The sequence below is a fragment of the Engystomops pustulosus genome, chromosome 2, assembly GCF_040894005.1.
Source record: "Engystomops pustulosus chromosome 2, aEngPut4.maternal, whole genome shotgun sequence".
Classification (NCBI taxonomy): Eukaryota; Metazoa; Chordata; class Amphibia; order Anura; family Leptodactylidae; genus Engystomops; species Engystomops pustulosus.
The window spans coordinates 251,672,302-251,697,318 of record NC_092412.1 but is presented as its reverse complement, the minus strand read 5'-3'; the positions used below and the strand labels follow the sequence as shown (position 1 = coordinate 251,697,318).

Below are 25,017 nucleotides of genomic sequence, written 5' to 3'. Positions count from 1 at the left end.
GAAGTGACTTATACTTTATTAGAAATCAATTTACAGTATTTAAGGAAAACGGGACATAATTGCATAAAATTCCCCTACAGCGCCCCCAGAGGAATACGGAAACATTACGCGGTCCGGCTGTAAAGCGATTCTGTATCATATACAATTGTATTTAGAATTCTTGTGGAATTGTCCCAAAGGTCACGGAAAGACGTTGAGTTGAGAAGTCCCTTACACATTATGTGGTTCTCTAATCCTGAGAAAATCCACAGGTTCAGCCCAAACTGATTGAATGTGTATGAACCCGGTGACACACGTGGCACCAGCAGCACCAGATACTATATATCCATGTATATATCTATACATGGATAGTTCCTTGCGTACAGAGAGGACAGAGAGAACAATAGTGATACAAAAACGTAGGGGTCTGGTGGTCGCAGGTCCGTGGTCTCAGGTCTGGAGGTCGCAGGTCCGTGGTCTCAGGTCTGGAGGTCGCAGGTCCGTGGTCTCAGGTCTGGAGGCCGCAGGTCCGTGGTCTCAGGTCTGGAGGTCGCAGGTCCGTGGTCTCAGGTCTGGAGGTCGCAGGTCCGTGGTCTCAGGTCTGGAGGTCGCAGGTCAGTGGTCTCAGGTCTGGAGGTCGCAGGTCCGTGGTCTCAGGTCTGGAGGTCGCAGGTCCGTGGTCGCAGGTCTGGCGGTTACAGGTCCGTGGTCTCAGGTCTGGAGGTCGCAGGTCAGTGGTCTCAGGTTTGGAGGTTACAGGTCCGTGGTCTCAGGTCTGGAGGTCGCAGGTCCGTGGTCTCAGGTCTGCAGGTCAGTGGTCTCAGGTTTGGAGGTCACAGGTCCTTGGTCTCAGGTCTGGAGGTCCGTGGTCTCAGGTCTGCAGGTCCGTGGTCTCAGGTCTGCAGGTCCGTGGTCTCAGGTCTGCAGGTCCGTGGTCTCAGGTCTGCAGGTCCGTGGTCTCATTTCTGGAGGTTGCTCTTGATTTTTCTCAAGTCCATTGATTGTAAACATAAGACCATGTAGAAGGGGCAGAAGATCCTCAGTTCCTCTTCCTCTCTTCTCTCTGTGACAAAATACAAAAAGTTGCAGAAAAATGACCCTCAAACCAAAACCTCTGAACTCTGAGCCCTGAACCCTGAAGATAAGTTGCAGGTCCTAGGAATTAGTAAAGGTCTCTTTCTGTGTAGTCAGACCCATGTAATGTCCAGAACCAATTGTAAAATTTTAGGAAAAAAGGGACTTTCTAAATTTTTGGAGAAACATTTCCCTGTCCGCGTGATGACAGAACCACCTGGAAAATAAACCTCACCAACCCCGTAATCCAAACACGGACAATCTGATCCCACTGAACCGGGACAAACCCTGCACAAAATTATCTAGGTGCACAGGTGCCGTATCTCTGCTGTGAGCTCAGAGGGCGATAACACCCTGTACGGGCTCGGCCGCGGGAGGTAAATATTGTCTCAGGGTCCAACACCCTTCCTCCGCTCACCTGCAAACCTGGAATATCCCAAGCAAGAGAGGAGGAGCGGGGGCTCTATGTCCACCTTACAGTAATAGAGGCAGAGCCCCCAGGAATAGAGCCAGAGCCCCCAGGAATAGAGGCAGAGCCCCCAGGAATAGAGGCAGAGCCCCCAGGAATAGAGCCAGAGCCCCCAGGAATAGAGCCAGAGCCCCCAGGAATAGAGCCAGAGCCCCCAGGAATAGAGGCAGAGCCCCCAGGAATAGAGGCAGAGCCCCCAGGAATAGAGGCAGAGCCCCCAGAAATAGAGCCAGAGCCCCCAGTAATAGAGGCAGAGCCCCCAGTAATAGAGGCAGAGCCCCCAGAAATAGAGCCAGAGCCCCCAGTAATAGAGCCAGAGCCCCCAGTAATAGGTGCATAGCCCCCAGTAATAGACGCAGAGCCCCCAGTGATAGGTGCAGAGCCCCCAGTAATAGTGGAAGAGACCCCAGAAATAGTGACACCCCCCAGTAATAAAAGCAGAACCCCAAGTAATAGAGGCAGAGCCCCCAGTAATAGAGGCAGAGCCCCCAGTGATAGATACAGAGCCCCCAGGAATAGAGGCAGAGCCCCCAGTAATAGAGGCAGAGCCCCCAGTAATAGAGGCAGAGCCCCCGGAAATAGAGGCAGAGCCCCCGGAAATAGAGGCAGAGCCCCCAGTAATAGAGGCAGAGCCCCCAGAAATAGATGCAGAGCCCCCAGTGATAGAGACAGAGCCCCCAGTGATAGAGACAGAGCCCCCAGTGATAGAGACAGAGCACCCAGTTATAGATGCAGAGCCCCCAGTAACAGATGTAGCGCCCCCAGTAATAGATGCACTGAACCCAGTAATAAGTGCAGAGCCCCCGTTAATAGGTGCAGAGCCCCCAGTAATAGGTGCAGAGCCCCCAGTAATAGATGCAGAGCCCCAAGTAATGGATTCAGAGCCCACAGTATTAGATGCAGCGCCCCCAGTAATACACACAGCGCCCCCATTAATAAGTGCAGCACCCGAGTAATAAGTGCAGCACCCGAGTAATAAGTGCAGCGCCCCCAGTAATAGATGCAGAGCCTTCAGTAATAGATGCAGAGACCCCAGGAATAGAGGTAGAGCCCCCAATAATAGAGGCAGCCCCCCAAATAATAGATACAGAACCCCCAGTAATAAATGCAGTGCCACCAATAATTGAGGTAGAGCCCACGGTAATAGAGGAATGAGGATTCAATTACCTCCATCTGCAGGTGGATCCAGTCCAGGAAAGATGTAATTCGGGTGTAGACTCCAGGCTTGTATCTCAGAGCACAACCGACCCCCCAGCTAGTGGTCCCCATCAGCTTCCACACTTTTCTGTCTTCACAGGCTAAAGGACCCCCGCTGTCCCCCTAGAGGGCAACAGAAAAGTATACAGGAACAGAGAAAAATATACAACTTACACATCCAGAGCTATAGAAGAAGAAATTACATACACTGCTACGTACATTTAGTATTGTAGTTATATTCCTGTACATAGGGGGCAGTATTATAGTAGTTATATTCTTGTACATAGGGGGCAGTATTATAGTAGTTATATTCTTGTACATAGGGGGCAGTATTATAGTAGTTATATTCCTGTACATAGGGGGCAGTATTATAGTAGTTATATTCCTGTACATAGGAGGCAGTATTATAGTAGTTATATTCTTGTACATAGGGGGCAGTATTATAGTAGTTATATTCTTGTACATAGGGGGCAGTATTATAGCAGTTATATTCTTGTACATAGGGCAGTATTATAGTAGTTATATTCCTGTACATAGGGGGGCAGTATTATAGTAGTTATATTCTTGTACATAGGGCAGTATTATAGTAGTTATATTCCTGTACATAGGGGGGCAGTATTATAGTAGTTATATTCCTGTACATAGGGGGCAGTATTATAGCAGTTATATTCCTGTACATAGGGGGCAGTATTATAGTAGTTATATTCCTGTACATAGGGGGCAGTATTATAGTAGTTATATTCTTGTACATAGGGGGCAGTATTATAGTAGTTATATTCTTGTACATAGGGGACAGTATTATAGCAGTTATATTCTTGTACATAGGGGGCAGTATTATAGTAGTTATATTCCTGTACATAGGGGCAGTATTATAGTAGTTATATTCCTGTACATAGGGGGCAGTATTATAGTAGTTATATTCCTGTACATAGGGGGCAGTATTATAGTAGTTATATGCTTGTACATAGGGGCAGTATTATAGTAGTTATATTCTTGTACATAGGGGCAGTATTATAGTAGTTATATTCCTGTACATAGGGGGCAGTATTATAGTAGTTATATTCTTGTACATAGGGGGCAGTATTATAGTAGTTATATTCTTGTACATAGGGGGCAGTATTATAGTAGTTATATTCCTGTACATAGGGGGCAGTATTATAGTAGTTATATTCCTGTACATAGGAGGCAGTATTATAGTAGTTATATTCTTGTACATAGGGGGCAGTATTATAGTAGTTATATTCTTGTACATAGGGGGCAGTATTATAGCAGTTATATTCTTGTACATAGGGCAGTATTATAGTAGTTATATTCCTGTACATAGGGGGGCAGTATTATAGTAGTTATATTCTTGTACATAGGGCAGTATTATAGTAGTTATATTCCTGTACATAGGGGGGCAGTATTATAGTAGTTATATTCCTTTACATAGGGGGCAGTATTATAGCAGTTATATTCCTGTACATAGGGGGCAGTATTATAGTAGTTATATTCCTGTACATAGGGGGCAGTATTATAGTAGTTATATTCTTGTACATAGGGGGCAGTATTATAGTAGTTATATTCTTGTACATAGGGGACAGTATTATAGCAGTTATATTCTTGTACATAGGGGGCAGTATTATAGTAGTTATATTCCTGTACATAGGGGCAGTATTATAGTAGTTATATTCCTGTACATAGGGGGCAGTATTATAGTAGTTATATTCCTGTACATAGGGGGCAGTATTATAGTAGTTATATGCTTGTACATAGGGGCAGTATTATAGTAGTTATATTCTTGTACATAGGGGCAGTATTATAGTAGTTATATTCCTGTACATAGGGGGCAGTATTATAGTAGTTATATTCTTGTACATAGGGGCAGTATTATAGTAGTTATATTCTTGTACATAGGGGGTAGTATTATAGTAGTTATATTCTAGTACATAGGGGGCAGTATTATAGTAGTTATATTCTAGTACATAGGGGGCAGTATTATAGTAGTTATATTCTTGTACATAGGGGGCAGTATTATAGTAGTTATATTCTTGTACATAGGGTCAGTATTATAGTAGTTATATTCTTGTACATAGGGGGCAGTATTATAGTAGTTATATTCTTGTACATAGGGGCAGCATTATAGTAGTTATATTCTTGTACATAGGGGGTAGTATTATAGTAGTTATATTCTAGTACATAGGGGCGGTATTATAGTAGTTATATTCTAGTACATAGGCGGCAGTATTATAGTAGTTATATTCTTGTACATAGGGTCAGTATTATAGTAGTTATATTCCTGTACATAGGGGGCGGTATTATAGTAGTTATATTCTAGTACATAGGGGGCAGTATTATAGTAGTTATATTCTTGTACATAGGGTCAGTATTATAGTAGTTATATTCCTGTACATAGGGGGCAATATTACAGTAGTTATATTCTTGTACATAGGGGGCAGTATTATAGTAGTTATATTCTTGTACATAGGGGGCAGTATTATAGTAGTTATATTCATGTACATAGGGGGCAGTATTATAGTAGTTATATTCTTGTACATAGGGTCAGTATTATAGTAGTTATATTCTTGTACATAGGGGGCAGTATTATAGTAGTTATATTCCTGTACATAGGAGGCAGTATTATAGTAGTTATATTCTTGTACATAGGGGGCAGTATTATAGTAGTTATATTCTAGTACATAGGGGGCAGTATTATAGTAGTTATATTCTTGTACATAGGGGGCAGTATTATAGTAGTTATATTCTTGTACATAGGGGGCAGTATTATAGTATTTATATTCTTGTACATAGGGGGCAATATTATAGTAGTTATATTCTTGTACATAGGGGGCAGTATTATAGTAGTTATATTCTTGTACATAGGGGGCAGTATTATAGTAGTTATATTCTTGTACATAGGGGACAGTATTATAGTAGTTATATTCCTGTACATAGGGGGCAGTATTATAGTAGTTATATTCTTGTACATAGGAGCAGTATTATAGTAGTTATATTCTTGTACATAGGGGGCAGTATTATAGTAGTTATATTCTTGTACATAGGGGGCAGTATTATAGTAGTTATATTCTTGTACATAGGGAGCAGTATTATAGTAGTTATATTCTTGTACATAGGGGGCAGTGTTGTAGTAGTTATATTCCTGTACATAGGGGGCAGTATTATAGTAGTTATATTCTTGTACATAGGGGGCAGTATTATAGTAGTTATATTCTTGTACACAGGGGGCAGTATTATAGTAGTTATATTCTTGTACATAGGGGGCAGTATTATAGTAGTTATATTCCTGTACATAGGGTGCAGTATTATAGTAGTTATATTCCTGTACATAGGGGGCAGTATTATAGTAGTTATATTCTTGTACATAGGGGGCAGTATTATAGTAGTTATATTCCTGTACATAGGGGGCAGTATTATAGTAGTTATATTCTTGTACATAGGGGGCAGTATTATAGTAGTTATATTCTTGTACATAGGGGGCAGTATTATAGTAGTTATATTCCTGTACATAGGGGGGCAGTATTATAGTAGTTATATTCTTGTACATAGGAGGCAGTATTATAGTAGTTATATTCTTGTACATAGGGGGCAGTATTATAGTAGTTATATTCCTGTACATAGGGGGCAGTATTATAGTAGTTATATTCTTGTACATAGGGGGGCAGTATTATAGTAGTTATATTCCTGTACATAGGGGGGCAGTATTATAGTAGTTATATTCTTGTACATAGGAGGCAGTATTATAGTAGTTATATTCTTGTACATAGGGGGCAGTATTATAGTAGTTATATTCTTGTACATAGGGGGGCAGTATTATAGTAGTTATATTCCTGTACATAGGGGGCAGTATTATAGTAGTTATATTCCTGTACATAGGGGCAGTATTATAGTAGTTATATTCCTGTACATAGGGGGCAGTATTATAGTAGTTATATTCCTGTACATAGGGGGCAGTATTATAGCAGTTATATTCTTGTACATAGGGGGGCAGTATTATAGTAGTTATATTCTTGTACATAGGAGGCAGTATTATAGTAGTTATATTCTTGTACATAGGGGGGCAGTATTATAGTAGTTATATTCCTGTACATAGGGGCAGTATTATAGTAGTTATATTCTTGTACATAGGGGGCAGTATTATAGTAGTTATATTCTTGTACATAGGAGGCAGTATTATAGTAGTTATATTCTTGTACATAGGGGGCAGTATTATAGTAGTTATATTCTTGTACATAGGGGGCAGTATTATAGTAGTTATATTCCTGTACATAGGGGGGCAGTATTATAGTAGTTATATTCTTGTACATAGGAGGCAGTATTATAGTAGTTATATTCTTGTACATAGGGGGCAGTATTATAGTAGTTATATTCTTGTACATAGGGGGGCAGTATTATAGTAGTTATATTCCTGTACATAGGGGGGCAGTATTATAGTAGTTATATTCTTGTACATAGGAGGCAGTATTATAGTAGTTATATTCTTGTACATAGAGGGCAGTATTATAGTAGTTATATTCCTGTACATAGGGGGCAGTATTATAGTAGTTATATTCTTGTACATAGGGAGAAGTATTATAGTAGTTATATTCTTGTACATAGAGGGCAGTATTATAGTAGTTATATTCTTGTACATAGAGGGCAGTATTATAGTAGTTATATTCTTGTACATAGGGGGGCAGTATTATAGTAGTTATATTCCTGTACATAGGGGCAGTATTATAGTAGTTATATTCCTGTACATAGGGGGAAGTATTATAGTAGTTATATTCCTGTACATAGGGGGCAGTATTATAGCAGTTATATTCTTGTACATAGGGGGGCAGTATTATAGTAGTTATATTCTTGTACATAGGAGGCAGTATTATAGTAGTTATATTCTTGTACATAGGGGGGCAGTATTATAGTAGTTATATTCCTGTACATAGGGGCAGTATTATAGTAGTTATATTCTTGTACATAGGGGGCAGTATTATAGTAGTTATATTCTTGTACATAGGAGGCAGTATTATAGTAGTTATATTCTTGTACATAGGGGGCAGTATTATAGTAGTTATATTCTTGTACATAGGGGGCAGTATTATAGTAGTTATATTCCTGTACATAGGGGGGCAGTATTATAGTAGTTATATTCTTGTACATAGGAGGCAGTATTATAGTAGTTATATTCTTGTACATAGGGGGCAGTATTATAGTAGTTATATTCTTGTACATAGGGGGCAGTATTATAGTAGTTATATTCTTGTACATAGGGGGCAGTATTATAGTAGTTATATTCTTGTACATAGAGGGCAGTATTATAGTAGTTATATTCCTGTACATAGGGGGCAGTATTATAGTAGTTATATTCTTGTACATAGGGAGAAGTATTATAGTAGTTATATTCTTGTACATAGAGGGCAGTATTATAGTAGTTATATTCTTGTACATAGAGGGCAGTATTATAGTAGTTATATTCTTGTACATAGGGGGCAGTATTATAGTAGTTATATTCCTGTACATAGGGGCAGTATTATAGTAGTTATATTCCTGTACATAGGGGGCAGTATTATAGTAGTTATATTCCTGTACATAGGGGGCAGTATTATAGTAGTTATATTCCTGTACATAGGAGGCAGTATTATAGTAGTTATATTCCTGTACATAGGGGCAGTATTATAGTAGTTATATTCCTGTACATAGGGGGCAGTATTATAGTAGTTATATTCCTGTACATAGGGGGCAGTATTATAGCAGTTATATTCTTGTACATAGGGGGGCAGTATTATAGTAGTTATATTCTTGTACATAGGAGGCAGTATTATAGTAGTTATATTCTTGTACATAGGGGGGCAGTATTATAGTAGTTATATTCCTGTACATAGGGGCAGTATTATAGTAGTTATATTCTTGTACATAGGGGGCAGTATTATAGTAGTTATATTCTTGTACATAGGGGGCAGTATTATAGTAGTTATATTCTTGTACATAGGGGCAGTATTATAGTAGTTATATTCCTGTACATAGGAGGCAGTATTATAGTAGTTATATTCTTGTACATAGGGGGGCAGTATTATAGTAGTTATATTCCTGTACATAGGGGGGCAGTATTATAGTAGTTATATTCTTGTACATAGGAGGCAGTATTATAGTAGTTATATTCTTGTACATAGAGGGCAGTATTATAGTAGTTATATTCCTGTACATAGGGGGCAGTATTATAGTAGTTATATTCTTGTACATAGGGAGAAGTATTATAGTAGTTATATTCTTGTACATAGAGGGCAGTATTATAGTAGTTATATTCTTGTACATAGAGGGCAGTATTATAGTAGTTATATTCTTGTACATAGGGGGGCAGTATTATAGTAGTTATATTCCTGTACATAGGGGCAGTATTATAGTAGTTATATTCCTGTACATAGGGGGAAGTATTATAGTAGTTATATTCCTGTACATAGGGGGCAGTATTATAGCAGTTATATTCTTGTACATAGGGGGGCAGTATTATAGTAGTTATATTCTTGTACATAGGAGGCAGTATTATAGTAGTTATATTCTTGTACATAGGGGGGCAGTATTATAGTAGTTATATTCCTGTACATAGGGGCAGTATTATAGTAGTTATATTCTTGTACATAGGGGGCAGTATTATAGTAGTTATATTCTTGTACATAGGAGGCAGTATTATAGTAGTTATATTCTTGTACATAGGGGGCAGTATTATAGTAGTTATATTCTTGTACATAGGGGGCAGTATTATAGTAGTTATATTCCTGTACATAGGGGGGCAGTATTATAGTAGTTATATTCTTGTACATAGGAGGCAGTATTATAGTAGTTATATTCTTGTACATAGGGGGCAGTATTATAGTAGTTATATTCTTGTACATAGGGGGCAGTATTATAGTAGTTATATTCTTGTACATAGGAGGCAGTATTATAGTAGTTATATTCTTGTACATAGAGGGCAGTATTATAGTAGTTATATTCCTGTACATAGGGGGCAGTATTATAGTAGTTATATTCTTGTACATAGGGAGAAGTATTATAGTAGTTATATTCTTGTACATAGAGGGCAGTATTATAGTAGTTATATTCTTGTACATAGAGGGCAGTATTATAGTAGTTATATTCTTGTACATAGGGGGCAGTATTATAGTAGTTATATTCCTGTACATAGGGGCAGTATTATAGTAGTTATATTCCTGTACATAGGGGGCAGTATTATAGTAGTTATATTCCTGTACATAGGGGGCAGTATTATAGTAGTTATATTCCTGTACATAGGAGGCAGTATTATAGTAGTTATATTCCTGTACATAGGGGCAGTATTATAGTAGTTATATTCCTGTACATAGGGGGCAGTATTATAGTAGTTATATTCCTGTACATAGGGGGCAGTATTATAGCAGTTATATTCTTGTACATAGGGGGGCAGTATTATAGTAGTTATATTCTTGTACATAGGAGGCAGTATTATAGTAGTTATATTCTTGTACATAGGGGGGCAGTATTATAGTAGTTATATTCCTGTACATAGGGGCAGTATTATAGTAGTTATATTCTTGTACATAGGGGGCAGTATTATAGTAGTTATATTCTTGTACATAGGGGGCAGTATTATAGTAGTTATATTCTTGTACATAGGGGCAGTATTATAGTAGTTATATTCCTGTACATAGGAGGCAGTATTATAGTAGTTATATTCTTGTACATAGGGGCTAGTATTATAGTATAGTAGTTATATCGTATATATAGAAGTTATATTTTTCTCATAGGGGCAGTATTATAGTTATATTCTAGCACTTATGAATAATATTGTAGTTATCTTGTATAAATATAGGAGTTATGATGTTTCCTGATGATTCTCTCCACCCCCTCGGTGATGTGGATGATAACAGGGGAGGTGCTGGTTACTTTCTATATCAGGTTTATGTAGATATTTAATTTCCAATTAATGAAATCTCTTGTAGTACCTGACAGGTATCGACTCCACCTTCCAGGAATCCGGCGCAGAGCATGGAAGGTTTTATCACTCCTCCGTAGATGTACTTTGTATTACAGATTCTGTTTGATATAAGGGGGACCCCCGCATAGTCCATGGTCTGCGATGTGTCCCCTGTAAAGTAATAGACAAAGGATCATCATACAATCATCTGTGGATGGACGCGCTGTCTGAATCCTTCTATATACAGCGCCTCCTATCTGCAGGTTATTTGTATTGCACTGAGGCTGTAGTACTACACACAACCTGCTCGCAGAGGTGGCGCTGTTTCCGACAAATCTGCTGTTTTTAACTAATCCTCCGCAAACTACTTTTACCATAGAATCCTCATAATTAGCATTTTTGTTACATTTCATGAATTACAGATAAAACTTGAGTCTTTTGTATCTGGTGATGTTCCAGCAGGGCAGGAGATGGAGCGCGCCGCACACTTTATCCTCACATGTTATTTTCTTTCATTCTTTTCCTCTCTCTCTCTTTTTTTTTTTTGTTATTTTTTTCTTGGCTTTTTGTCTTGATTTCTGAAACCTTTTTCTCGCCCGTCTCGCTAACTCGCCACCTGCTGCGATCCCATTGCCGCGCCGAATCGGTAATAATACAGCCGTCACCATGGCGACCGTGTGTGATGCAATGAATTCAGCAGCGGGGCTTTAAGGAGAAAGAATAAGCCGCTTCCTAATCCCTCATTTAAATATCTCTGACAAAAGCGCCCGAGCAGATCGACCATTTCCATAAAAAAAAAAAAATACTAAAAAAAATGTTAAAAAAAAATCTGAAAATTAAAAAAAAAAGAAAAATGTAAAAAAAACCCCAACATCAACAACAACATGGATTCCCAGGGCTGAACCGTCCTCTAGCAGCGCCTCAAAGTATGATCAAGTTTATCACCGAGGCTCCGAGCCGCGAATATATCGTACAACTCGGGGAGATAATATGGAACCCGAATGTTACACAAACGTGTAAAAAGACACCAAAAAATATGTAACGAGACTCATAGAACAAGAGCAGAAAGAGGATATGTGGCAAAAATAACATGAAAAATTACAATGTTACATTTTGGTAATTTTTTTTTTGGTCATTTCCCCTTTAAGATAAAAATGACCAGTAAATTCAAAAGTTGTTTTTGCAAAAAAGGGGGTGTGGTCTTTCAGAAATAACTTCAAATGCCCTCACAGGGGCAGATTTACTTACCCGGTCCATTCGCGATCCAGTGGTGCGTTCTCTGCGGTGGATTCGGGTCTTCCGGCGATTCACTAAGGCAGTTCCTCCGACGTCCACCAGGTGTCGCTGCTGCGCTGAAGTCCGCCGGAGTTCACGATCCTATTCCTATTCCTATTCCAGCAACACTTTTTTTTTTTAAATGCGGCTGTTTCTCCGAATCCGTCAGGTTTTCGTTCAACCACGCCCCCCGATTTCCGTTGCGTGCATGCCGGCGCCACTGTGCAGCTGCAGTGTATTAGGGGGATGCGCGGCTGCAGTGTATTGGGGTGGGGGTGTACAGCTGCAGTGTATTGGGGGGGGTGCGGCTGCAGTGTATTGGGGTGGGGGTGTACAGCTGCAGTGTATTGGGGGGGGGTGCGGCTGCAGTGTATTAGGGGGATGCGCGGCTGCAGTGTATTGGGGTGGGGGTGTACAGCTGCAGTGTATTGGGGGGGGTGCGGCTGCAGTGTATTAGGGGGATGCGCGGCTGCAGTGTATTAGGGGGATGCGCGGCTGCAGTGTATTGGGGGGGTGTACAGCTGCAGTGTATTGGGGGGGGTGCAGCTGCAGTGTATTAGGGGGATGTGCGGCTGCAGTGTATTGGGGTGGGGGTGTACAGCTGCAGTGTATTGGGGGGGGTGCGGCTGCAGTGTATTAGGGGGATGCGCGGCTGCAGTGTATTAGGGGGATGCGCGGCTGCAGTGTATTGGGGGGGTGTACAGCTGCAGTGTATTGGGGGGGGTGCAGCTGCAGTGTATTAGGGGGATGTGCGGCTGCAGTGTATTGGGGTGGGGGTGTACAGCTGCAGTGTATTGGGGGGGGGTGCGGCTGCAGTGTATTAGGGGGATGCGCGGCTGCAGTGTATTAGGGGGATGCGCGGCTGCAGTGTATTGGGGGGGTGTACAGCTGCAGTGTATTGGGGGGGGTGCGGCTGCAGTGTATTAGGGAGATGCGCAGCTGCAGTGTATTGGGGGGTGTGCGGATGCAGTGTATTAGGGGTGTGTACAGCTGCAGTGTATTGGGGGGGTGCGGCTGCAGTGTATTAGGGGTGTGTACAGCTGCAGTGTATTGGGGGGGGTGCGGCTGCAGTGTATTAGGGAGATGCGCAGCTGCAGTGTATTGGGGGGGTGCGGATGCAGTGTATTAGGGGTGTGTACAGCTGCAGTGCATTGGGGGGGGGTGCGGCTGCAGTGTATTAGGGGGATGCGCGGCTGCAGTGTATTAGGGGGATGCGCGGCTGCAGTGTATTAGGGGGGGTGTACAGCTGCAGTGTATTGGGGGGTGTGCGGCTGCAGTGTATTAGGGAGATGCGCGGCTGTAGTGCATTAGGGGGATGTGTGGCTGCAGTGTATAAGGGGGATGTGCGGCTGCAGTGTATTAGGGGGATGTGCGGCTGCAGTGTATTAGGGGGATGTGCGGCTGCAGTGTATTGGGGGGTGTGCGGCTGCAGTGTATTAGGGAGATGCGCGGCTGTAGTGCATTAGGGGGATGTGTGGCTGCAGTGTATAAGGGGGATGTGCGGCTGCAGTGTATTAGGGGGATGTGCGGCTGCAGTGTATTAGGGGGATGTGAGGCTGTAGTGTATTGGGGGGATGTGCGGCTGCAGTATATTAGGGAGATGTGCGGCTGTAGAGTATTGGGGGGTATTTGCACTGTATACAGGGGTGTGTGGCTGTATTAGGGGGGATGTGACGGCACTGTATTGGGGGATGTGTTGCAGCACAGTATTAGGGGACACACTTCTAGTCTCATTACATGAGTGGATTTCTAAATAATAATTTTTACACCCCAGGAACTAAATATCGTCCTCTATATCTCCGATTCCCGGGGCATAACCTCAGGGACTATTTACAGGGAGTGTAAAATAGCGTCACAATTGTTCTAAGGCTGTGCTTGGTATTGCAGTTCAGCTCCATTGAATAGGCCTGATGTGTAATACAGCACACAACCTGAAGGTGAGGGTGGCGCTATATTTCCAAGACAACATCCCCATTTTTTTCCCCATCTTGCACAGTGCTGTTGCATTACAGTTAATGGGGTGTACACAGCCCCTTGTCTTGTACCTCCTTCCTCCGTGGCGCCCCATCCTGATATCCAGCAGATTTTACCCTCTGGAAAATCCTCTCCATAATTTGGAAGGCAGATGGGTTGTATCAAGCCTGATAATATAACAAAAAAAAAATATGTGAGCAGAAAAGTGTAATTATACCTTCTGGCCAGTAGGTGGCAGGCCATGACAGAATGAGGACCAACACCCGATGTACGGTACTATGGATCAGGACTATAAGGCGATCATTTAGAACTCTGCCGATTTGTTATGATTTTCACCTATCACCAGGGCTGTATTCCATATACGGATGGCTATCACCTGAAAGTTTTATACCTCGAGAGCTGTGCAATAATAAATAGTTAGTAGCAGCAGAACTGTGGAAAAGACATCTATTTTCCAGGATTTTTGCTTCTTTTAATTGCACTGTGGGTGTATCCTCACACTGCTGTGCTCTGTGCATTTTGTATTGGGTATTGTCCCTGGAAAGATGTGTCTTCATACCTTTAAGTAGATATTCCTTATATTCCAGGATTGCATGTTTTCCAAGTTTCCTCACACTGCTGTGCTCTTGGCTTTTGGCATAAAGATCCACAGCACGTCTACTCTGCAATGAGTACAGGTTGACCCGAGCCTGTGGGTGGATACTAGGGCTCAGCAGTGTGAGGACACCAATACCTAACAGTGTCTAGTGGATGATCAGATTCCCTTCAAGATGATTTATTACCAAGGTTTGAATGAGCTACTGAGCATGTGTGACCACCGACACCCAGCCATTTAGATGGACGTTGTGTAAAGGGATGAAAAGAACAGCAGGGGGCACCAAAACAAGTATATAACAACAATGTCTACACCTACAGGGCGCACTGCCTGTCATCCAATGTAACTAACACCATGTGACCAATGTAGGGTGAGAGCACGCCCACTTACCACTGAACGTAAAGGGCGTGGCCAGCTTGAGCAGGGCGATATCATTGGACATGGAGCTGGATTTGTATTTGCTGTGATAAATAATCTTTTCCACCAGAACTGAATTGGTGGCAGGTTCCAGAGGTTGGTTCACCAGCCCGACCTGAACGCTCCACGAGTCTGGAAAATACAAGCTGCGGATCAAGGGAGAGAAAGGCTCAATACAGTAACGTCACGGGAGGGGCTTATTCTCATAGAACAGAACAATTTATTATACACAAGTAGCAGAACTGAAATTGTAAGTGTAACATTTCCTTTTTATCTTTTCTCCTTAACCTTGGTCTGGCTGTAAGACAACTGGCTGTACCCGGAGCCGTCCCCCTGTAATAGAGGCCAGAAATACTAAACGGCTCTTCACGATTTAGCGTCTTCTTTTCCACAGCCTTGACCGAAAGGGATCGGGATGAAATAACCCCTGCCCATGTGGTGTCCTTTGGGGTCCTACGCAGGGGGTATGAAAGTCATTGGTAGCTGAATTAAAACACTTCTAGATTCAAGAAGATCGTGCACCCGATATCCTGCATGCGTCGCTTCCCTGCTCAGGTCCCCGGAGTTCACCTTCTTCTTCCTGGTGCATGTAAGTGCATTGTCTGTGTATAATGCGCTGTGCGGGGAGTCACTAAGATCCTGCACCCGATATCCTGCATGTGTCGCTTCCCCGCTCAGGTCCCTGGAGTTCACCTTCTTCTTCCTGGTGCATGTAAGTGCATTGTCCGTGTGTAATGTGCTGTGCGGGGAATCACTAAGATCCTGTGCCCGATATCCTGCATGTGTCACTTCCCCGCTCAGGTCCCTGGAGTTCACATTCTTCTTCCTGGTGCATGTAAGTGCATTGTCCGTGTATAATGTGCTGTGCGGGGAATCACTAAGATCCTGTGCCCGATATCCTGCATGTGTCACTTCCCCGCTCAGGTCCCTGGAGTTCACGTTCTTCTTCCTGGTGCATGTAAGTGCATTGTCCGTGTATAATGTGCTGTGCGGGGAGTCACTAAGATCGTGCTCCCGATATCCTGCATGTGTCACTTCCCCGCTCAGGTCCCTGGAGTTCACCTTCTTCTTCCTGGTGCATGTAAGTGCATTGTCTGTGTATAATGCGCTGTGCGGGGAGTCACTAAGATTGTGCGCCCGATATCCTGCATGTGTCGCTTCCCCGCTCAGGTCCCTGGAGTTCACCTTCTTCTTCCTGGTGCATGTAAGTGCATTGTCCGTGTATAATGTGCTGTGCGGGGAGTCACTAAGATCCTGCACCCGATATCCTGCATGTGTCACTTCCCCGCTCAGGTCCCTGGAGTTCGCCTTCTTCTTCCTGGTGCATGTAAGTGCATTGTCCGTGTATAATGCGCTGTGCGGGGAGTCACTAAGATTGTGCGCCCGATATCTTGCATGTGTCACTTCCCCGCTCAGGTCCCCGGAGTTCAACTTCTTCTTCCTGGTGCATGTAAGTGCATTGTCTGTGTATAATGCGCTGTGCGGGGAGTCACTAAGATCCTGCACCCGATATCCTGCATGTGTCACTTCCCCGCTCAGGTCCCTGGAGTTCGCCTTCTTCTTCCTGGTGTATGTAAGTGCATTGTCCGTGTATAATGCGCTGTGTGGGGAGTCACTAAGATCGTGCACCCGATATCCTGCATGTGTCGCTTCCCCGCTCAGGTCCCCGGAGTTCACCTTCTTCCTCCCGCTGCATATAAGTGCTTGGCTTGCAACACAAATTTAAATGTTAAATCCTGCGCTTAGTCCGAATCCGTCAGATCGTCCGACGACCCAACCCCCGAAAAGTCGGGAAACCCGACGAAAATGCGTCCGCGGGACCCTTAGTAAATAAGCCCCAATATGTTTCTTCAATTCACGTTGCAGAAAATTCATTTCCTTTCTCCCTAACCTTACTAAACCTCGTTCTGGCTGTAAGACAACTGGCAGTAGCAGGAGCCCTCTGTCTGTAGAAATACTCGGCTGTTCTTTTTGACTGAGACTTCTTCTTTCCCACAGCCTTGACCAGAAGGAATCAAGATGAAATAACCCCCCTGTGGTGTCATTTGGGGTCCTCCACAGACCCGATATGGGGAGTATAAAATGCTTTAGCAGCTGAATTTCTCTATAAAGTACAATATACAATATATGTCTTCTATTTATGTTGCAGGAAATCAACTTCTCCCCACATTTCCTTTCTCCTTAACCTTAAAACTACTCCAATTACTTCCGTTTTACTAATTCCGTTAAGACAACCTGTAAGACAACCGGCTGTAGCAGGAGCCCTCCTCCCTCTGCTTCTTGGCTGATCTCTCCGTTTTCTACAGTGATGGAAGGGATAATGAGACAATTGACCCCCGATGGTTAGGTACCAATGTACTTTGGGGGTCCTCGTATTCGGTTTGCGCAGCCGCATGTGACACACTCAGCTCTGCTTCATGACTTCATTACATTCCATCATGGCGGCTCATGGGTAAGCGCATTACAGCATCAGCCACATGAATATTTTCTCTGCCCTTTATAGAACAAGGCGTCTGGGAGCGGGAGATACGGAGGCTGAGAATCCTCCGCACAGTTGTCTTGGCCGCGTTAGATAAGGCTCCGATGACATTTCAATTAAAGCTAAGGATTCTTATTATAGGTTTTGTAGCCATAATCTGTATATATGGAGCGCTGGAAGTGGAGGGGGTGGGGGGGGGGGGTGGGGGACAAAAGAACAAGTTTCATGTTCTATCACAATTATTAGGACACAGTAGGATTAAAGTTGAGGGTCCCTACTCTGGCCACCACCTCGGGCTGATCTGTACAAAAGCATCAATTACCCTGTCACCCATGTATAAGATAATCCAGGTGATATGAATGAACTACTGAGCATGTGCGACCACCAGTCTTGGACATGTTAGGTGGACATAATAAACAGAAATGTAATGAACAGTAGGGGGCACCATAACAAGTCACTAACCAGACAAGTGTATAATTTGCTGGGGCAGTTCCTGATATTTTGAGACAGCCTTGGCAAATATGGCTAGGCCTGAAAAGGGGTGTGGTTTATGAACCTGTATACAAAAGTGGGTGGTACCAGTGGCTTGAGGGTGGGGCCTGGTCAATCATGGAGGGGTTCTTGGGTGATCCAGACTTTTACTTCCCTAATCTACTATCAAGTTGATAAAGGAGAAGAATGTTTTGGCAAATCTAACACAGGACAATCCCTTTAAGCGATAATTAAAGGCCTGTGAATCAGCAGGTCATTAACAAGGTCAGGCCCAGCTACTTACTCATATACACAGTGAGCGGCAGTCACTATCCACAGGGGACTTATAAGCGAGCCACCACATAGGTGTATGCCCTGGAACGTCAGGCTGGCCTGCCAAGGCCACTGTCCCTCCACAGAGATGTTCCCTCCCACGATACGGGAGGACGAGGGGAAACTGGGTCGATTTCCACAAACTGGAAGTAAAAAAAATGGAATTAATATCATGGTCAAAGGTCCAGCAGAAGACAAGACTTCTAGAAGCCCGGCACCACCGATTGTGGCTTCGAGTTGAAGTCCGAGAGAGAAGCCCCCAGTTGGTTGTTTGGCAGTGTCACCATAGCAACAGCTTTATTAACACTGTTCTCATGACATGGCGGTGGTCACATGACACCGTCCACCATCACATCCTGGATTAGTAATCAGATTTTTCTACAAAACATCTTAACTATGTCCCAGGCCCTCAAAGCTATAACAAATACTCACCCACACACTTTATCGTAGTCACATTACCCGAGGAGCAGAAATCTCTAGAAAAAGAAGAATTGGTAAGGAAATAAAGAACATATTTACATTTTCTGGGCAGAAAGTCTAAGTGTTCAGTTTCCCTGCAGTGCCCCCGCAGGAAAAGAGGAGCATTACACCATTCATATCAATGGTTATCTGTGTAGTACAGGAACGGTTCTCCAGGGTGAGAAATTCTCCAGAGAGTCGCCCGTGTTCTCATGATTGGATACGTTGTTGACACTCCTCCCCCTCCCTCCCCCCATAGCATTTCTATCCATAGCCAGGTACACTTACCTGCCCTGTACGATCTGCTGGAGCAGTGTTTCCCGAATCTCAAGATGTGAAGGTTTTATGATGGACACAAACTCTCGTCTGAAGGTTTCTTCCACTGTGGACACGGGCACCGAGCCGATACTCACAAAGCTACAAGGAAGACGTAAAATAATGAATGCGAGGACAAAGAAAAGAAAATACTAATAAAATCTAATAATAAAAGACGGATTGGAGCCTACGGTTTGTACATGAAATGCAAAATTATTATATCGATGTAGTTGCGGCGGCCATTTTGTCAAGAAGAGGAACAGGAAGTGCGGCCATATTGGTGTGGGAGAAGATAGTGCACATTTGCTGAGGCTGTGATATGGGAAATATGAGGTTTTTAAATTTTTTAATTAAATTCTCAGCAATATTCGTTTCTTAATATAACTCAATTTGGGGTGGAGCCACATCACGTTTGTATGAGCTGAAATAAAACCTAATATAAAACTAAAGACTAATATACTTTGGAGTTTCCATGTTTTATATAGACAGGTGTGGCCCTATAGAGTCATAAGTCTTTTCCCGAATGGTTCTAATCTTACAGACATGCGTAATTACAGACATGATTTGTTTGTGCTTCTCAGAGCTCCTCGTGGGCGGGGCTTAGAAGGTCTCATGAATGCAGTAACATTCTAAAGGCCTTGTCCTGACATCCTGTCACATGACCTGCACTGCTAATATTATTATGGCAACCCCGGAGCAAGCATGTACCATAATATGAAAGAAAATCTGTGAAAAAATATGGTTTACCCTCACCATGACCCCCCCTGAAAATTTGAGAAAATAAACAAGCACATACAGAACTCAAATTCTTATTACCTTGAAAACCCTAATTGCTTACATGTCATATTCCCATACAAGCTCTTCCATCCATCAGAACATACGGTCCTCCAGGAGCCCGCGGCATAGGCCTGCAGCACGCCGTTCCGTCCGCTTAGTCGCACTGCAACATATTGTATGGATGCCGTTACTATTTCATAGGGAAGTAGGATAAATACTGTAGATTTTAGGACGTCCTAATGTCCAACTGACCAATTGGAGAACTATTGGAACACACAGTAATGGGCCCCACAGATCTGGAAGGGGGGGGGGGGGCACACTCATGTCTTCAGGAAGCCAATACAGAGACAAGTCGTTCTATTAATATTACGGCACTCCTGAAATATTAAATTGCTAATTACTCTGCAATGTTCTATATAGAAAAATGTGGCCCTTTACAATTATTTGGTCCATTGTCTATTTGGTGCCACAACCAACCGTTTCCCCAAAGCCTCTTATCTCAGTCTCCTCGAGCTCCTCAGGGGTGGGGCTTAAAAAATGTGATATTGTTCACATGGTGGAGGCAACCTACAGTGAACGTGTTCCATGCTCCTCCTACCTCCAAGGAAAACCAGAATTTAACCACTTGTAAGTGTCTATTAATTTTACCCCCTTTTTGTTTTGTAACTATTTTGCTGTATTTTGTGTTTTATTTTGCATCCTTTTAATACCTTTTTATAATCCCTGAACCACTGTTTTTTTTATTAAAGCTTTTACTTTTATGTTGGTCTCGGTTTGCTTTGCGAAGCGTGTGTGACTGATAGAGAGCTGAGAGTGCATGTCCGTGCAAAAAGAAGCTGACCGCTTGAGAGACAAGAACAGATGTAAAGTGGGGTACCTATTGCCCTCCCCCTTCATTTCAATGTTTGAGCGCTGTTTTAGTTGTGATTTATGCTCAATTTGTGTCCTGATTGAAAGCCCAAGATTGAGCGAGCTAAATAAATTAACCCCGTGTAGTCGCACCCCCAAATCTTGTGACGAGGCAGCATCTTTTTGTGACGATATATATTTTACATTGTGTTTTGCAGAACAATTAAAAAAAAGCTCAAGTGATAAATAAAAGGAGCAAGCCTAAGATTACCACATCTGAGCTCATCGTCGCCATCTGGGCAGTCGTAGACTCCGTCGCAACGTTTGGACTTCAGTATACACCTGGAAGAGGATTGGCAGCGGATCTTTCCGGGACATGTGTAGTGAACTAGAAAGAAATATAATATTGGCTTGTTAGGTAACATTTTAGGGGGAGGGTTGAAAGTTACTCTTCCTCTGCTCCAGTGCCACCGCTCATGGTCCCTGCTGGACTTCCTGACACCACAGGAAATACTAGGAGAGCCAATCAGTAACTGAGGCATGTCACGCCCCCAACCAGTGATTGGCTGAGAAGCCTCTTCTACTGTTTCCTGTGGTGTTGGGAGATGCCCAAGAAGTCCAGGTCAGTGGGGAACAGAACCAGTGGTGGTGGAACCATAAGTAGAAATGTATTATATTAGCAGGGCTCCGTACAACCTCTTTATAAGGAATTCTATTGGAAACTATCTATCTATTTCACACAATTTGGGAGAAGAATTTTTGGGTAGGTGGGTCTAGGACTAGAAAAATGGAGGACCTCCGCGGGCCTCTACGTAATAAAGCAAATTAAGGAAAATAAGTTAATGGAGCGTCCAGTGTAAAATCCTGATCGATTTGCCGTCTACCATCGGAGATGCCCGGAGAGACAGGCGGCTGTTGTGTTTGAGCGGGGCAGATCTGAGAGGAGACCTCGCGGAAGATTAATGTCTCCTGGAATCGCACAGGGAGCAGACATTAGGCAGAGTCAGACAGTGAATTCTCGCTAAGTAGAAGAAGTGCATGAAACTCATCCAACATAATGAATGTCTACTGTCCAATTAAGCCATTAATACACTGATAAACAAGCTATCAAGTCATCGGCCATTCACCGCGCCGGCACACAATGAAGGTGAGGAAGGTCAACGCGCTTTGCTTAATGAAAAAGAAGCCGCTAACCGTCTCCATTCTTCCTTTCAAGTGGCTTGTAAAACATTTAATCCTTGACAATTTAATGGAGATGCCGCTGAGTAATGAATAGAACTCACCAATCAGGCCGCCGGCAATCACCAGGGCGATGGTCAGGACAACCAGGAGGATGAGGAGGAGATATTTCATGGGGATGATGGGATGGCACTTGGAGGATCCATCACTTTCTCTGTTCTCTGGAAACGAAAGGAGAGTTCATAAACATCTAGACAAACAACCTGACGAGGTCTGGAGGGCGACCATCGATGTGGTCAGTTCTGAAGGACGTGTAGAGCTTGTGGGACCTCATCACCACAACTGGTTTGACAAAGCTGTGGACAAGGCGGCCTACCAACTATCCACCCATAGAGGAAATATAAGACACCAGAGCAAGTGTCAATGTAGAGTTCCTAATCTTCTAGGCAAACAATGTGAAGACGTCTGGAGGTCAATTACATAGATGTGGTCGATTTGAGGGACACAATGGGGCACATTTACATACCCGGTCCATTCGCGATCCAGCGGCGGGTTCTACGACGCTGATTCGGGTCCGGACGGAATTCACTAAGGTAGTGCGCCCGATGTCCACCAGGTGTCGCTGCTGTGCTGAAGTCTGCTGGAGTTCACCGGAGTTCACCATCCTATCCTGGGTGCAGGTAAGTGCGTGTCAAGCGACACTTTTTTTTTTAAATACGGCGGTTTTTCCGAATCCGTCAGGTTTTCCCAACGGCCACGCCCCCCATTTGCATTGCATGCATGCAAGCACCGATACGCCACAATCCGATCGTGTGTGCCGAAAACCTGGGGCAATTCATCCATATGGACTATCCATCCATAGAGGTTATAGGAGACACCAACAAAGAAGGATCACAGAACAGGGGTAAATGGGCAAATTAAAAAGAAGGACCAGGGTAGGACACCAGATAGAGAGCCAAAAGGATGGCAATAGAAAGAAGCAGGAAAGTAAGAGTATAAAATGCTGCAGAAGGACGAGGATACAAATATTACAGATGAGACCTGAAGATCTGAAAGGCAGAAGAGCAGGTCTGAGGCAAAGGAGAAGGTGGAAACCATCATCAGGAAGTAGGACTAAGAAGAGCTCATTAATACTGTGTGAATAGGTCACGAAGATGTAGAGACAACAACCCTTCCAAAACAAAGTCCATCAGTCGTAAAAGTGGATTCCATCAGCAGGTATGACCATCAGTAGTGGCCACTTAAACCAACCACCCAATAAGACCTTTGTGTGTGTGGTTAGTAGCAGCAGGACTGTGAAAACTTTCCTGATATGTCTTGATTGGAGTTCTCCAAGTGCTCTGGGGGTGCTGTGCTTTGTGTATTGAAGTGCTCAACAAGTCTTCCCCTCTGACTCTCTTAGTGTTTAACCAGAAGCCTGCAATAACATTTACTCTGAAAATCTGATTTTGTGTAGCAGCCCAATCAGGAGTGTGAAGAACACAGCTGTGTGATGACATACTGCGTAACAAGTCCTGCTACAATCTAGGAATATAAATCCATATTTTACAGTCCTGCTGCTACTAACAATATGCCTAAATAAATAAATAAATAAATGCCTTATTACAAATTTCTCCGTAGGCAATATTTGACACTGTCTGCAGGGAGAACAGAGCACAGCAGTGTGATGACATGCCCCCAGTGCACTTGGAGAAGCTACAATCCTGGAATATAAATCCATACTGCACAGTCCTGCTGGTACTAACATACACAAAGGTATAGTTACACAATTCTGCAAGGAGAATACCTGACACTGTCTGCAAGGAGAACAGAGCACAGCAGTGTGAGGACACACCCCTAGTGCACTTGGAAAAGCTACAATCTTGGAACATAAAATAATATATCACAGTCCTGCTGCTACTGACTACCCACACAAAGGTATGATGACACATCTCTTGAGGGATAACACCTAACACTGGCTGCAGAGAGCACAGAACACAGCTGTGTGAGGACACATTGGTGAATCTACAATCCTGGAATATAAATCCATGTTGCACAGTCCTGCTGGTACTAACATACACAAAGGTATAGTTACACGTTTCTGCAAAGACAACACCAGACACTGGGCCACATTTATCACTTTTGTGCGCCTAAGTGTAGTAGTTGCGCCTAAATTCTGGCGCACTGTTTTGCCAGAATTATCACAAGCTACAACCATCTGTGATAAGTATATTTTCTGCCTCTTATTAATCACTTTACTTTAACACAGTTTAGGCGCAGTTTAGGCGCAATGTTAGATTCGGGCAGTTACATGTGATCCTGCTACAAGCTCCTCTCTGCTTCTCCCACAGCCCAGAATGAAGATAATACTCACAGCAGCACCCAGGTGTGTGACACCCAGCACCCAGTGACCTCCTCAGCAGGGGCTTCTCCTGGAGGGGATCCCCCAGTGCTGGTCTCCTGCTGCACCCCTGTAATTCTGCACAATATCCCCCTCAGACACTGTGCAGAATTACATGGGGGACACTTGTCTGTAGTATCTGCAAGCTTCTGCAAACTTCTCTTCTCTCTTGCTGTGAGCTCAGCGTTTGCAGAATGTTTTGTAAATAGAAGGTGATGAACTGTAAATAGAGTCTGCAGCTCCTGTCTGTAATGTATCTAATGTATCTATTATATGTTCCAGTGTCTGTAATGTATCTAATGTCTGTATTATATGTTCCAGTGTCTGCAGAGTATCTAATGTATCTATTATATGTACCAGTGTCTGGCTGAGCTTTGCTGCTACAAATGAGCTCTTCTGCAAAGGGGCTCAGTGCTTTCTTCTCAGATAACGCCACCTTCGAGCTGGAGTGTTTTTGCGCCCGTTTTTGCGCCTAAATGCAAAAGTCGCACGTGATGAATATCATTAGGCGCAGCAAAACATCTGGCATTGAACGATAGATGAGGGAAAGGTGGCTATTTTAGCTGCGCGGCTAATTTGACGTTTAATCGCAAAAATGGCGCAAAAACGGTGCGCCTAAACGAAAAGGCGTAAAAACAACAGAAAAAACAAGTGATAAATGTGGCCCACTGTCTGCAAGGAGAACAGAGCACAGCAGTGTGAGGACACCGCCCTAGTGCACTTGGAGAAGCTACAATCCTGGAATATAAATCCATGTTGCACAGTCCTGCTGGTACTAACATACACAAAGTTATAGTTACACGTTTCTGCAAGGACAACACCAGACACTGTCTGCAAGGGGAAAAGAACACAGCTGTGTGAGGACACCGCC

At 43.3% G+C, this 25,017-nt stretch overlaps 1 protein-coding gene across 1 annotated transcript; it reads right to left on the bottom strand.

The window, feature by feature from the left end:
• On the bottom strand, positions 1-21,984 carry TMPRSS3 (transmembrane serine protease 3). Its single transcript, XM_072138850.1, has 11 exons — positions 21,871-21,984; positions 20,859-20,975; positions 19,778-19,901; positions 18,935-19,063; positions 18,620-18,663; positions 18,159-18,330; positions 14,878-15,050; positions 13,964-14,059; positions 10,672-10,814; positions 2,690-2,842; positions 1-1,042 (listed from the first exon to the last, which is right to left on the bottom strand). Exons 1-11 carry the CDS (start codon positions 21,938-21,940, stop codon positions 1,019-1,021), a joined length of 1,245 nt encoding a protein of 414 aa, XP_071994951.1. The 5' UTR covers positions 21,941-21,984; the 3' UTR covers positions 1-1,018.
• Positions 21,985-25,017: the final 3,033 nt, after the last annotated feature.